The 15,814-nt window shown below is 37.1% G+C and overlaps 1 protein-coding gene across 1 annotated transcript; it reads right to left on the reverse strand.

Moving 5' to 3' along the window:
- Window positions 1-1,806: 1,806 nt before the first annotated feature.
- On the reverse strand, window positions 1,807-10,624 carry LOC126824257 (protein PIF). Its single transcript, XM_050553455.2, has 9 exons — window positions 10,551-10,624; window positions 9,493-9,570; window positions 7,372-7,731; window positions 6,685-6,894; window positions 5,287-5,526; window positions 4,575-4,754; window positions 3,921-4,076; window positions 2,872-3,215; window positions 1,807-1,908 (listed from the first exon to the last, which is right to left on the reverse strand). Exons 2-9 carry the CDS (start codon window positions 9,548-9,550, stop codon window positions 1,807-1,809), a joined length of 1,650 nt encoding a protein of 549 aa, XP_050409412.1. The 5' UTR covers window positions 9,551-9,570; window positions 10,551-10,624.
- Window positions 10,625-15,814: the final 5,190 nt, after the last annotated feature.

Genomic DNA, 15,814 nt, shown 5'->3' on the forward strand with positions numbered 1-15,814 from the left:
GTATGTTTAATTGAATTGTGAAACTGGCTAAAGTAAAACTATCTAATATCTAAAGACGTGATTATAACAATTAAGTGATAAACTCTGATGCATGATCTGTTTGTCCATATTTTACTGCTCTGTTTAACAGGTATATACCCTGATCTGAAAATAGAGAGTGAAATGGGATTTAAAGTTCACCTGACACAAACTAGGTTATTTCGGGACTAACATGAGATTTAATTCTATTTCAATAATTCAGGAGAAACCACGTCACTTGACTCAAAGACAGACAGTGTGGTCTAATGCGCACGTTTAGACAAATCAGCCCCCCAACCCTTAAATGAAAATAAGATTAATACCTTTTACTTTAGAGAGATAGAGAGGAATGCATTTTATGGGTTTAACGTCCACTCAACATATGGTTCAATTTTATTTCAATAATTCGCTTGTGCGAAGGGGTCTTTTAGCAGTGGGTGGAAACCGGAAGACCTGGAGTGTTGGACACTTGACACAATGACATATCTTACGATCTAAAGTGCGTGCGTTAGACCATTAATTAAGCCATCCAAGCCATCGCTAATATTTGAGGCCTATAAATTGAGACAAATGGGTCGCAACGCATATAATAATGTAATATGAATGTATCTAAACTGATTTACAATCAATCGTTTCCGTTTTTACTCTAATTTCAAATCAGTTATGTTCGGCGAAATACGCCAGAAGTTTCGATCGAATGGCAATCTCTAGTCGTATGGTTATTCAAGTCTACATGTCTAGCCTCGTTCTTCGAGTCCCTTGTTACAAATGGCGCTAAAACGCATTATAGTATACGGTTCGTGTACTAATGGTAAAATGTTTATTCCTGGTAAGATCACAACATCAATATAGATTTAAATTGACAAATAATTGGTATTTTCAATGCCGAAGACTAAGGATGATACTTAGCTACTCTAAGTTGTCTTAAAAGAGCACTGATTTTTGATTTAAATAAAAGACAATTGTGCACATGTTCACAACAGTATTTTCCTCTGCCCCAACCCCTCTTATCATCCGCATTTAAATCGACACTTTCAATGGTATTTATAATCGTTGATAAAGTTAGCAGAATAATAGCTTACGTAATCAATCCATCCACGGAAGTCATCGTAAAGTACCCCATGACCCAACTGGAAGGCACAGTGAGACTTCAGTATTTTACCTGTAGAATATAATCCAGAAGATGACAAAACAGTGAAGTACAAAATTCATGAAATATCTTAAGGAATATGAGCAAGGATAACCAATATTGAATCAAATTGAAGAATCCGCCAGTTTGGGATAATAATGTGGTTACATTTTGTAGTATTTGGTTAGAATTGGGGGATATTTGGTAATATTGGGCTATAGTTTTTTTAGACACTTAAGCTACTGGTCACAGATACTATAAATATGCCTTTACAGTTTATCGCTCAAAGTTTGCTAATTCCGCGAAATAACTCAATTTTGTTTTGTATAATTCAACCACTGTGTTAGTTTTCACAATAATAGGATAATATATGTAGGCAGTTTGTAATATTTAGTTAGTATTGAGTAAATGTCGTGTATTGTGTCCCTTTCAGATACAGAAAGCGTCAAAATAAAGCCAGCAATCCCAAACTAAATAAAAACCGTTGTTCAATATAGCGGAGACAGACGTAATGGTATATAAAGATTTGAATGAGTACCAAAATGAATGCTGGTCATAAATGTGAGCAACCTGTTAGATATTCATGCTCAACACGCGTGTCCTTTTTAGCAACGATAGATTCAAAAGTAATTTACTATTCTTCTGATATCTAAGAATTACTAATTATACAAACCTGGAAAAGTCTTGGTATTTGAGTTGGTGCCAACCTGTGCTGAGAAAGTACCAGCATTCAACTCATATACAACCTCTCGAAAATCATCCTGAAATCAGATAACAATTAAAGTCAAATTGAACCTGACAAAGCGGACTCAATTCATTTCTTAAGGATACATGTTCTAAGAATAGGATAAAGAACTGGCCGTTCTTGCTATAAAGTTAAAAAATAGACAACCCAAAATGAATATATTAAAAATTTCAATCAAATTCTTTATTCTGTACGAAGTTACCACTGTTAGTAGTTTTGGCAAGATGTGTGCATTGACTGTTTATTATCGTAACCACAACACTTGCTGTTCGGGACTTCGCTCTATTTTCATACGTCCACAGTTTTATGTGGACGTATATTGTCGTCGCTCATTTTTTATCTTGCAAAATGTGGGTGTATCTTGCATGGCAACCGTTTGTTAAATTTAATCATTAAATGGCCGAACCTTTCTTTTGATTCCTGGTCTTGTCATGTTAAAAAATGTTATATTAATAATTCATATAATAATTAGGACCTCTTCCGGCTTATTCATTATAGTTGGTTCGTAAAGCAACTTGGGGATCACGTGGCTAAGTGGGTAAGACACTGGCTCGCTTGCCAGGAGGTCGGGTGTTCGATCCCTGCATTGGCCGAGAAAGTTCATCCCGATTTTCCGGCGTGATTTCCCCTTGTCAGTGATGCAGTGAAGCTGACAAGGACAGCTGTCTAGCCTTTCAGATAAGACGAAAAACCGAGGTCCCGTGTATACATTGGAATGCACGTAAAAGATCCCTTGGCAGTTGGAATTCGATATAAGAGTAGGCGATAGATAGTGCCGCTGCCCGGGCAAATTTTCCCTCACAGCACACTGTATGGCGTATGCCCGTCTTCATTAGCCCAGTATAGGAGTAGGACATTAAACCCCATTTCATTTCATTTCGTAAAGCAACTTATTCTGGGTGTCAAAAAGTAAGCCGAATCAAAAAGACACATACTGGTATGAAAGTGAATCAGATAATAAGAATACAGAAATACTTACTGTCGTTGAAGTGAGAGAAATTTGCGACAATTGGGAAACTGTGTTTTCAATACTGAATACAGTTTCGTCACCATTACTTGCAATAGAAATAACCTCGAGCTTGCCACAGTCTCCGTTGGATACAACAGCCTCCGTTACTGAAGCATCATCGGGAAATTCTGGTTTATAAGACACCTCGATACGGATCTTCGATCTAAAGTCAACGTTGGCCAAACGGAGTATCTTAATGTCACTGTCCCCATCAAAATAAGCTGTTCCATCAGTATAGTTGACATATGCTCCATAGTTGTCGTATTCACCCTGTTCTGTCGAATTAAAATCAATGTCGACCGCTGGCAGACATTCTGAAAAAAATATATATATTTCGTGCGTTGTGATAATTACAATGAATAAAAGTACAAACAAATTTGGCGCACAAGAGTGAGCAATACTTGAAGTTTTGTATTTCAATAATTGACTTGTGATCGGGTTTTGCTGAGGGAAGCGCGGTGACTCGGTTGTTGTTGACCGATAAAGTTATTGCGCGGTTTCCTTTGTTAGTAGTGCAGGATGGAGAGTCTGACAAGGACAATGGCTAGTCGTTTGGATGGGAGGTCCAGTATACACATTGGCTTTCATGTAAAAGCCCGTCTTCATTACCTACTCAGTGCAGAGAATAGGGCGCTTAACCGCAGTTGATTTCACACCCTTTTTCACATTGTTGCTGAAATGGAAACCGTAATGCATTACCACATAGTGTGATATGTGTCCCGTACAGTGCTGATACCGTATACCCTTATGTCGATATATGTGGGGTATACACGGTACCCAGACTTTGTTTTCTTCCCAGACCCCCTCCCCACATCATGCTTACGTGATGGTCAAGTTTATCTAAGGGTTTTGGAAATGAGAAGATCAGTTGATAAAATATTTCTTCTCATTTAGGTGTATACATGGAGTGAAGCCTAAACTATGTTATTCGACGCCATTTCTATAAATATCCTGGACACGCTGTAGCTTCCGCCAACGCGTTCCTTACTAATCATATCGCTTAGTCTCGTTCTACTTACCAGGGGCAGCACAGGAAGTGAAATTTGCTGTGGTACAGATGCACTCTGCAGCATCATAGGACGTTCCAGGTGGGCAAGGAAGTTTAAATGTGAAATCATGGACAATCAATTCATAAAAACATGGCTCGTTTTCAATCCGTGTAGTGTAACAGGTATCTGTAAATTAAAAAAAAATGTCTTTGTTTTGGTTTTTTAATTTTTATTATTTTCTTTTACAAATTCACTATTACGCTAATTTCAAATATACAAATTTTTACTAATAACCACTAGCTATAGGCATCTACTGTTTGTATCTATTGACTTGGCCATTTCGGGATTAACACAGTGGTTCAATTTTATTTCATCAAATTACTTGCGCATGGGGGTTCATTTTGGGACTAACATGGTTTTATTTTATTTCAATGGGTGGAATTCGGGGAACCCAAGAAAATCAAAGAGGTTGAACATGCGATCTGACTCCTTGCCATCGAAACCCTATCACGTGACTCTATGACAGATCTAGACCTCATGATCCAAAGCACATGCGTTAAACCATTCATACCTCCCCCCACCCCCGCCACCTGTGTTATATTTTGAAATAGTAACTTCACATGACAATCCAATGTACAAATTGGATGTGAAATAAGAGAAAAATAAAGTGAAATATATACTTACCATTGTTAACATCACCTACGCCGGTTTCTCGGCAATCAGGATCCACAACACAACTACCAGAAGAGAAGGAGGAACCTGGGGCACACCTTCTGGGTTTAGATTCGCCGTCAACACATTCGTAATATTCAGAACACGAATCACTTACTGTGTAGGTTGAAATATCATATACATAGCATTCATCTATAAACAAATAAAAACGGTAAAATGTGCAGTCGATACTTTTATTATTGATATGTACGAGATACGTATTAAGAAATAAAAGTGAAATGGGGTTTAGCGTCCTAGTGCTGTGCACCGATTGGGCTAACGAAGACGTTGTGCTTTGAGTTAGGTCAGCCTACCCTTATATTCCAACTGTCAAGCATTCTTTTACGTGCACGATAACATCTACACGAACCCCCGATGTTTCGTCCCATCCGAACGACTAGATGCTGTCCGACAACGCTGACAAGGGGGAAGCACGCTAGAAACTCCCTGATAGCTTACCCGTAAAGAAATAAATATTTGATTAAAATACAATTATGTAACCTGATAAGATCATGAATAAGAATTTATTAAATAATACACTATCGAATATGTCTTGCACTTGCAAGTAATGAAATAAATTCAAAGGATTTAACAATTACTATGGAAGCACCTCGTACCCCTTATCTACAGAAACACGAACTGGAAACAATTCAACTATATCGAGGGCAAAGGAAACAACACTTACCATTAGCACACGAAACCTGGTCAATATGATTACATGTCACTGTCTCCTGATCCCAGAAAGTTCCAAATGGACACTGAATCACAGAATACAGGTAGTAATCGAAGCTGTCGTCGGTGAATTCACATTGGATGTATTTGTCACAGTCTTGGTGAGAGTTATAACCGATACCATTCCACATCAGACATCCATCACACGGCCCACCATCACCAGTATCTATTGGCACTAAGTTTTTAGTTGCATCTACAGGAAGATGAAAAAGATTTGTGAATGATCATGAAGCAAGCAAAATCTGCTTTCACCCAAGAATTTAATTAGTATACCAAATATGTTTATGGGGTAAATACAGAAGCACCGTAACAACGAAGGGCAGGGTGGGGTGTTCTGCTTAGACCATTTGGTCGGGACTTTGAACAATAGTCGCGCTTGTAACTGAGGATGAGACACAAGTACAATCGACGTTCACCCAGGAATTAGTATGCCAAACATTTTTATGGCAAGTGACCGCATCCCCGTAACGATTATTCAGGACTTTGGAGAAACATAACAATGATACAAGCAAAGTTGAAGTTCAACCACGAATTAGTTAGTATACTTAACATATCTTACAGGTTAGAAACTGCACCCCCTAAAGGACCAATAATTCGAAGGGTGAAGACCATTTATTTGGTCGGGACTTTGGAAAAACAATAACTCTGCTTCTAATTGAGGTGAAATGTTCAACATCTTGCAGATGTTTATTGGGTGAAATTCTTGACAAAGCATTTGACTTGTCGATGCTTTGGAACATAGCTCTGATTCTAGAATTTATCGATTATATCGGGTTGGGGTTAAAAGTTGAAATGCTAAAGCCACATCCGTAACGAATAAAAGTCCGATATGGTTAAAAAGATTAATTTTACAAATGTATACACTTTCCAATGCCAATACTATATATATACCCAACAATTCTGAAAAAAAAAGTTAAAAAAAGAGAGAAAATATCAGAAAAACACAGAAAAAATACCGACACCAATTACCGAAAAACACTAACCTTCACCCTAATATAACCCTTACCCCCTCCCCCCTCTTAGGCCACACCAATTTGAACATTTGTTTTAGCCCCTATTCAGGTTTTGTGCTTTATCTCTTGAGGAAACCGTCTTCATTAGCTCAGTCGGAAAAGAGCAATAGGACGTTAAACCCCATTTCATTTCATTCCATTCCATTTCTTGTGGAAAGTATTATGATTTAAAAAACACATACTTTTGGTTGCTCTTCTCACAAAGCGCTTAGTTCCATATTTGCAAGTTTTGAAATACTAACTAAAACATTTTTCTAAAAGAATCCAGTGTTGTTTTCTTATTGATCGAGAACTAAAACTTAAATTAAATTGGTACGGCCTTACTTGTGGATACTTACTTGGGCAAATAGTGGAAATTAAACTATTGATAGCCTGGTCAAGTTGGTCATAGTTGTCGAGCTCTATTGATTGGACGTCTGGTGATTCGATAGATATTAACTCATCCTGATCAGTTAGATCTCCAACTCCAATAGCAAACATGATAACACCATCATCCTTGGCGCTTTGTGCTTCTTCTGCTGTTTCATTTGTAAAGTTGGAAGCACCATCTAAAATAACAAAGAGAGCAGACTGGTATCATTCTATTACTAATTATTGTGGAATTCACGTTCCTTTCTAAATGTTTGAATTTTCAAAACCAGACTGAAACCTCGTCTGTTCATATAAGACTATGGATGAAATGGGGCCAAAATGAATAACTTTGAAAGTTGTTTTATTTCTACAATTGGACACATCATCGCAAATTGCAAAAAAATAGATTAGACTGATATTGTTGGTGAAAACCGTAGCTCGAGTGGTCACACACTTGCTCATTTAAACAGTATAAACAATCCCTATCATTGGGTCAGATTATCTTGATATGTAAGTTACCCAATCATGCAACTTGGTGGAGATGACCCAATTGTTAAACTTGTCGATCTAATACCGACAGGACCACCGCGACATGAATACCGTATTTTGGACCACGTAATTTCAATCGGGATTTCTCTAAATTTATCATTTACTGTATAGTAAAATAGATTTACCTGTTATGACTATTCCAAATTGGGGTAGTTCAGAATTACCATCATTCAAAAACATGTCCGCCATATTCCTTATTCCGAGATGGGTATATGTTTCTCCATTTGGATGCGTGATGTTGTTAATCTTTTGAATAAGGTAGACGGCGTCGTTTGATAACGGGATAACTTCTGAAACATTTGAACCGTATACAACCACACCTAGTTTCAGGTCCGAGGTTCCATCTATTCCCAGAGCTAATGCAAACCTTGCTAAAGACTCTTTGATATTCAGGAAATCGTCATCGGATATGCTATGTGAACCATCTAGGACGACAATGACCTCTATCTCGTCATTACAGCTATCGAATATTAATTCACTCTTAACTGAAAAATATTCATTTTTTTGTATAAATTTGTACATTTCTTAAAACGTATTTTACGGTGTTTAATTAAAAGAAAACAGTAATTTTATTACAATTTATTGATATTTATAAATAGTAAGAAACAACAGGGTCACAATAAACACAAAATCAAACCTATTAGACAAATCTGAGGATAGGAAATGAAATGAAATGGAGTTTAACGTTCAATTGTTCTGCTCCGACTGGGCTAATGAAGGCTAGCAAGATATGACAACCGATAGAAACAGTAAGCGATTTATACGTCTTCACGACATAGAGATGTTCTTGATAAATTGTCCTCTGTGATACTGCTTAACTTATTGGGCTAACAAAGTGACATTTTGAGGAGAAAACCCCATATTAGATTATGCAGTTTTTGATTTTTTGGGGGGACTTCACAAACGATCTGTGGAATATCCATATAACTACAGATTTTAAAGTAGAGATACTGCTTATACCAATTGCCGCATGGCTGATTATTGAATTCTCCAGCAATGGTGACCTTTTCAGTATAGCTTGATGATTAAAAAAGTAGGGAATGGAAAATGAAGTCGCGTCTGAGGTATTATTGTATTTTCCATGTAATCTGACTTCATAAGTTTTTTATTTCTTTTCTAAATGCCACTGTCCGGACGAACGTTTTCGCACAGAAGCCTACACTGTATGTATGGCGTATGCTCGTCTTCATTAGCCCAGTCGGTCCAAAAAAAAAACTAGGACGCTAAACCCTATTTCAATTTATAACTAAATTTGTTAGCTACCTACTTAAGTTAACACAAATGACATGCGCATGACAGTAACGACCGAGTGAAATTACACTATGAATCAGTTTTGACAATAACGTGTACCTTGTTTTTAAAATCTCATAATCTGACAAGAAATTGAAAACACGCCTATTGTATTATTGTTACAAATAACCCAGCCTCGTTGTACAAATACAGTCACGAGAAGGCTTGCCAAGAAGGCGGAGTCAGAATTTTGGATAGTGTGTACATAATATATGAATATTCAATCCAGGCCAGCTAAACTTGCCTATTGGTTGAATGCATAGTATAAAGTTTGGAATCGTTGATGAGTTTGGCCTAGGACCCACAAGTAGGTAAATCCGGACCTGGATTTTAGCTTTGCCCAAACAGACGCCATTAAGACGTCATATTAGAATTTAAATGGAATGACATGGGTTTAATGACCTACTTTTCCGCACCTTCGCGGATAATGAAGACGGACTGACGCCATACCGCGTGCTATGGTCAACTATTATTTCCAATTCCAACTGTCAAGGGCCCTTTTACGTGCACGCTAACATGTTACAAGTTCCATACATCACAGAGGTAGAAGGCAGATGTACTAGTACTATACAGGGAGCTGGCTTATTAAGCAGGGGTACCGAGTTACATCCTGTGGTGTTCATCGAGAAAATTTATCGGGATATTTCGGTTTGATATTCCCGTGTTAGTGGTACAGCGTTCTAGTCGTTCGAAAAACAAAGGTTCCGTGTACACATTAGAATTCGACATTATAAAGAGCGTCACTGTCTCGGCAAAAATGTTCTCTGTGGCACACTGCATGATGTATGTCAGACTCCATTATGCCCTTGTAATGCAGAAAAGAAGGACGTTAAACCCCATTTCTATTTCATTTGTACTACTACGTCTTGTTGAGTTTGTATGAAGTTATAGTGTAAAAATAATTTCTACAGATACAATTCATTATGTATCAATATGTAAATTAATCTATAACTTACCTGTAAATGAATTAAATGGCACGAGGGTCATCAACAATACCAAGATAAATTCTTTCATTGTGGTCAAAAGAAATCAAGCTTTAAAATAGAAATAAATGTTCTTAATAAATAACTATAATACTTCTTGAAATAGCAAGCTGTTCACATTCTTTCAACGGTTTGAGAATCCATTTTAATCACAATAATATGAGGGTACGTATGTCATAGAGTCAAGTGGCATGGTTTCCATTCCTCGCATGTACGTGATAAGGAGTAGGTTAGCCTGTCTAATCTCGTGGGTTTCACCGGGGCCCCAGGTTTGCTCCCACTGCTAAAGATAACTGCGAGCAAGCGAATAAATGAAATAAGTGCGAACCAGATGTTCGTCCCTAAATGTCCCAATTTCTCTCTCTCTCTCTCTCTCTCTCTCTCTCTCAGTAAAAGTCACCAATTAATATTCCTTTATCGTTCCTTTATGGAAACTTTGCAGATGGCAGAAGATACCTGTACCCGTTATTTTATACGCCCATATTGAAATATTATGACATAATATACAATATATATATAATCTCTCTCAAGGATATCCTGGATTAAAAATTGATCCTCCAAAATATCCGTGCGGTAAGGATCTCCACTCTAGTTTACCAAAACCATCTGAGTGAAATCTAAAGATGTATTTTAAAAAAGTGTGATCGTATTTTTTTACGAAGCAAACAATCCTCAACAAGCATTTTAAAAGAGAGAGAGAGAAATGGGGTTTAACGTCTACTCGACACAAACTAGGTCATTTCGGTACTAACATATGGTTTAATTTTATTTCAATAATTCGCTTGCGCGTAGGGGTCTTTAGCAGTGGGAGGAAACCGGAGGACCCGGAGAAAACCCACGAGGTTGGACAGGCGACTCTACTCCTTGTCACGTACAACCGGGGATTCGAAACCACGCCAGTCGACTCAATGACAGACTTTATGATACAGCGCGCGCACGCTAACCATTCAGCCATCCACCCCCCCCCCCCCCCAGCATTTTAAAAGTCAAAACATGAACAGAAAAGTGTTATTATATTCTGATATACTTGCCTTCACGAGGAGAAAGCTTTTGAGCACAGCGTCGTCGTGGATAATGCTTCAATTAATGGAGAATATTTCTTCTTGGCGCTATTTATATTCATAAACCATTGACGGACACCAACGTGATTTCATTTGGATAACATGATCCACCCCTTGCCCCATTTTTAAGGTGATGTTTCCATTAACTTATCGATCATCTATCAATAGAATTCGTGTAGCTAAATATAGATTGAGCTCGACCCCAAAACATTTAAATTACTTGAATATGGGATTTGACATTGTGCCCTGAAATTTGATTAAATGGGACACCCACAAACTCGACGTTCACAATCGCCCCGATATCTATTCCCTTGATTTGACGTTTGTTGTTTATTTCTTACAATGTCTGTGTAGTTTGGCTTGTCCGCAGGTTTGTCTTATTGGTTTGTTAAGCGTGTAGTGCGATCCTCCCTCATTTACTTTTTACTTAAGATGAGTAATAGAGTACAATTTAACTGTCTCGATCCAACCAATGGCTTCTTAGTTTTTTTATTATTTTTTTTATTAACGTGTATTGTCGGTTCGTAAATCTGTACTCGTGACCCATTTTCACAACATTTTAGAGAAAAAGTAAGCATCCCTGTCTAATAATTCCCTTTTTTAGGAATGATGATCCCAGAGATATTGGGGAGCCGCGGTGGCTCAGTGAGTAAAGCACTGCTCACTAACAACCTGGGTCCTGTTTCACGAAATCTTAACTAAAGATAAAATTTGAATTTTATCTTAGTTAAAATTTCGTGAAACAGGCCCCAGATCTCGGATTCGTTCTCAGTGATGGTCGAGAAGGTTCCCGGGAATTTCTGGTGTGGTTTCCCCTTGCCAGAGGTGTAGTACCGAGGGCCTGGCAAGGACTGTGTCTAGTCGATCAGGTGGGACGAAAATCCAAGGCCACGTGTACATGTTCGCGTACACGCTAAAGAACCCTTGACAGTTGGAATTTGAAATACGAGTAGGCTGTGACGACGCTGTCCGGTAAAATGTCCCTGGCTCAGTGAGCAAGACCTTCTTATGTTAACTACCCGGACGTTCCGGTATGCCCCCTCCCCCCTCTCTTGCCAGTGGTACAGGACGCATGGCCTGGCAATGACAGTGTCTAGTTGTTCGGATGGGACGACAACCTAGGTCCCGTGTACATATTGGCATGCTCGTAGAATAACCTTTGACATTTGGAATTCGACATTTCCCTCATAGCACACTGTATGGCGTATGCCCGTCTTCATTAGCCCAGGTTAGGAGCAGAACAGTAGGACGTTAAACTCCATTTCATTTCATTTCATTTCGGTGGTTACCTGGATCTAGAATAGAGGGCTGTAAGAGTATTTCACAATAAATCCATTAATTTTATTTACTTAAAAATATGAGGGATTACCCCTTTAAATACCCATAAATGCTCTAGTTATTTTTTACTGTTAAAAGTTTACACGTGTATAAAGATTTGTAAGAATTCAAATAATATCTGTCAATGAATTATTGATGAGCCCCTAAAAAAACATGTTTGTACATTGTGAAAGAAATTAGCATATTCTTTTATTTAAATTCGATCAACAGCCTCAACTTTCCATGAAATTTCTATTTTAGGATCAAAACAGTTTTTGTATTCTAAATGTGTAACGTAATGTACTATGTTAAGGCAATTTGCAATAACTGAACGAAAAAAAATATATCAACTGGGTGTGTGTTCACTTTGGTCTTCCCCACAATAACAATGTGTGACACAGAATAAGACAGGTCGCAGAATGTGGAGCAGTGCGGGTATTAAGCATTTTAATAAAGTCCAATTTTAGTTTGATATATCCGGTGTATTTTAATACAAAAGTCTCTAACTCAATTTCATTCAAAATCTTCGACATTGAAAACACGAGTTATTTGTAAATTTAAATCAACACTGATGTTGTGATCTTACCGGGAAAAGATGGGCTTCTAATATCCAATATTTAAGACAAAATAATTAGTTTACCATTGGTACACAAATCGTGTACCATAATGCGTTTCAGCGCGATTTGTAACAAGGGTCTCGAAGAACGAGGCTAGACATATTCTGCAAGTCATGCCAAACGGTGACGCATATTCTTTTCTGGGGAGCATGCGCAAAAATACTATCGGTGTAGACTGGAATAACCAGACGCTAGAGATAACTGATTAGAAATTACGGTACAAATAGAAACGATTAAATGTAAATCAGTTTATATACATTCATATTACATTATTATATGCGCTGAGACCCATTTGTGTCAATTTCTAGGTCCGATATATAAGCAATTTAGCTCCTTTAAGCTTGCATCTAAGTAAAATTAACAAAAATGTTACTTTTTTAAAACTGAAGGAAAGATACAGCTCCCCTTAAGCAAAGTTCAATTGACGTAGTTAACACAATATCCTCCATAAGATTCAAAATTAATAATACGAATTTAATATTAGTCCATTTCAATCAATATCGATGTTGTTATCTAGTCGTGAAAATGCGTAAACTGTTTGATGTCAGGAGCCCGGTGGGGGGGGGGGCATATTAAAACTAATCTTATTGGTGAATTCTAACCAAATTCGATATGTCCAGCTATTGTCCAATCTCATTAAAATACAGATCTATATTTCGTTTTTTTTTTATACTTTCGATGGCCTACACTACATGGGGATCTGACCAGTTGTTTTGGGAAGTTGCGTCAGAGGTCATACGAACGGCTGTTGACCCTATGACGTCAGACATTTGGTTAACCAATCAGCATTGATTTTTCTAGTGGATTACCCACAGTTCCGTGCTCCTCATACCAAAAGCTCGCCGTAACAGACCGTTTCATTGGCTAATCCTTCGCATCATCCAGAACACGCCAATTCTAACAACTCTTCCAGATCCTAGTGTAGTAAAGACAAGTAAATGAACTTTTGAACTATAAAAAAACAAACGAAACAGGATCTATGTTTTAATCAGATTGGTTATTGTCAGGCAGTGTTTATTGAAATGTATTTAAACAAGTCAGGTTGATGTTCCCTCGCCTCAATCTGAAAATACAAAACTGAGCCCAAAAAATTACTTTCACACCTATTTGTTTAAAATGCATCTAACAATCAATCACGTCATCGAATTCAGTCAAGGTGTTGATGTTATAAAACTGTACATCAAGTTTCATCAGATTCTGTTGATTGGAAGCAGGGTTATTGTGATGTAAAATCTGAGACAACCATATTGCTTATCTATATGTAGCCTAAGCAGAGAATGTTTATCAATTGACGTTCATAAAACGAACATCTATGCCAAGTTTCAGTTATTGTATTCGCCATAAAGTATGACGAACAGACATACAATAATGGGGAATCGAGCAAGCATACATACAATAAGAAAAATCGCACGATGACCGCGAAATTTCTTTTCAGTGATATTCAGTGTGATATCTGGAATTTCGTAGCATGGTGGGGTACTTTCACCGTCTTCATTAGCCCCGTATAGGTGCAGAACAGTAGGACGTTAAACCCCATTTCATTTCATTTCATTTTTAATATACCCACCCCACCCCTCCCAATCGCTTAATAGAGTTTAATACCGTAAAACTTTTCAAATTATTTTCTGGCACATTTATATTTACATACCTTGAAAAAAAAATCAAAGTTTCACGGTACTAAACCGATCTTAATAAGACATTCTCGATATCTGTTCATATACTGATGGAAAGTATGTTTATTGCTTGTTACAAAATATAAATTATTTTCTGGCACATTTATATTTACATACCTAGAAAAAACAAAACAAATTTGAACGTATTAAATGAGAGGTGAGAGGATATTTAACGTCATAACACGAAATATAAGATATCGGGATGCATACCATTAAAAATGTCCAAATACGTTTTCAAAATTGTAAATATATTTTCTGACATATTCATATTTACATACCTTGTTAAAGCAGATATTATTTTGCATCGTCTGAACTTTATTTAGTGAAGGAGGTGGAGGTATTTAAAAAGGTTAAAATACCGGCCTTAATACGAAATTCCAGTTATCGGAAAGTATTTGTCTATCGCTCTTTGAATATACGAGTATTAGTTATTTTACTGGCACATTCATGATTACATGATTTAGAAGAGATAAAATCATATCTTTCGTTTGTCCAAATCACACCTAATTACTAAAAATAAACTACTTTCAATTTATTTTATTTAATGCTACGTCGGGTTAACTAATATTATACAGAAACATAACACGCATTTTGGAGAAAGTTTTTGCAAGATTTGTATTTGTAGATTTGTAGTTCGAAATATTTTGCAAGATTTGTGTTTGGAGATTTGTAATTTGAAATTTCTTGTTCGAGATTTGTTTTTCGTTGTATGTCTATGATGAAATGTTATTTTTTTTGATTTTCTGAAATAAATTTTATCTTTATACTAAAATACAATTAAATTAAACAAAATGCATTTTTACAAATCTGATATGAAAAATGTCTGATTTTAAAACAAATATTGATTTTAAGATACAAATTTTAATTTTAGTGTCAAATGTAGAAATACGACGACAAATGAAGAGTTAAGCAGTATGAATTAAGAACTAAGAATTAAGAACACTGAATGAAGATAAGGTTTGATCTCACTTGGAAGTAGAGGTCTCAAAGTTTCGACCAATCTGTGTTTAGCCTAAAAAGCATTATCACCGAATTCTACCAAGGAAGTCTCCTAAACCAAAAAATCTGACAGAGAGGCCCAATAACAGCCATAATCGACTCTACCCCAAACATGTTAATGGGCAATTTACTTGTGTTCAAATGAAAGAAACTCGCCGATCACGAGCACCGACAGTCAAGGGCACCTTGGCGTGGCAAATTTGAATATGTCCTTTACCTGGATTTCAAGGAGATTTGGTGGACGTTTATCTTGATGGACTGAAACCGTAACACTTTTGTTACTATACATGCTATTATTCCTGGAGATACTGGTGGGTTTAAAGATGAAACTGTATGGTCTTTACCCCCCAGTACTGGCCGCGATTGCGCACGAAACAATTGCTGGCATTGGAATACTGTCATGAGATCACCAAGGAATCCATCATTCCATTTTATGTGAAATGAAATGAAATGGGGTTTGACGCCCTACTTTTCTGTATCAACTGGGCTAATGAAGACGGGCATACGCCATTCAGTATGCTATGAGAGGCACGATACCTTGGTTTTTCGTCGTCCCATCCGAATTAGTATACGTTATCCTTTTTTGGGCACCCCTTCATGTACCATATAAATGGGAACCATGCTGGGA

Source organism: Patella vulgata, chromosome 6 (genome assembly GCF_932274485.2).
Source record: "Patella vulgata chromosome 6, xgPatVulg1.2, whole genome shotgun sequence".
Taxonomy (NCBI): domain Eukaryota; kingdom Metazoa; phylum Mollusca; class Gastropoda; family Patellidae; genus Patella; species Patella vulgata.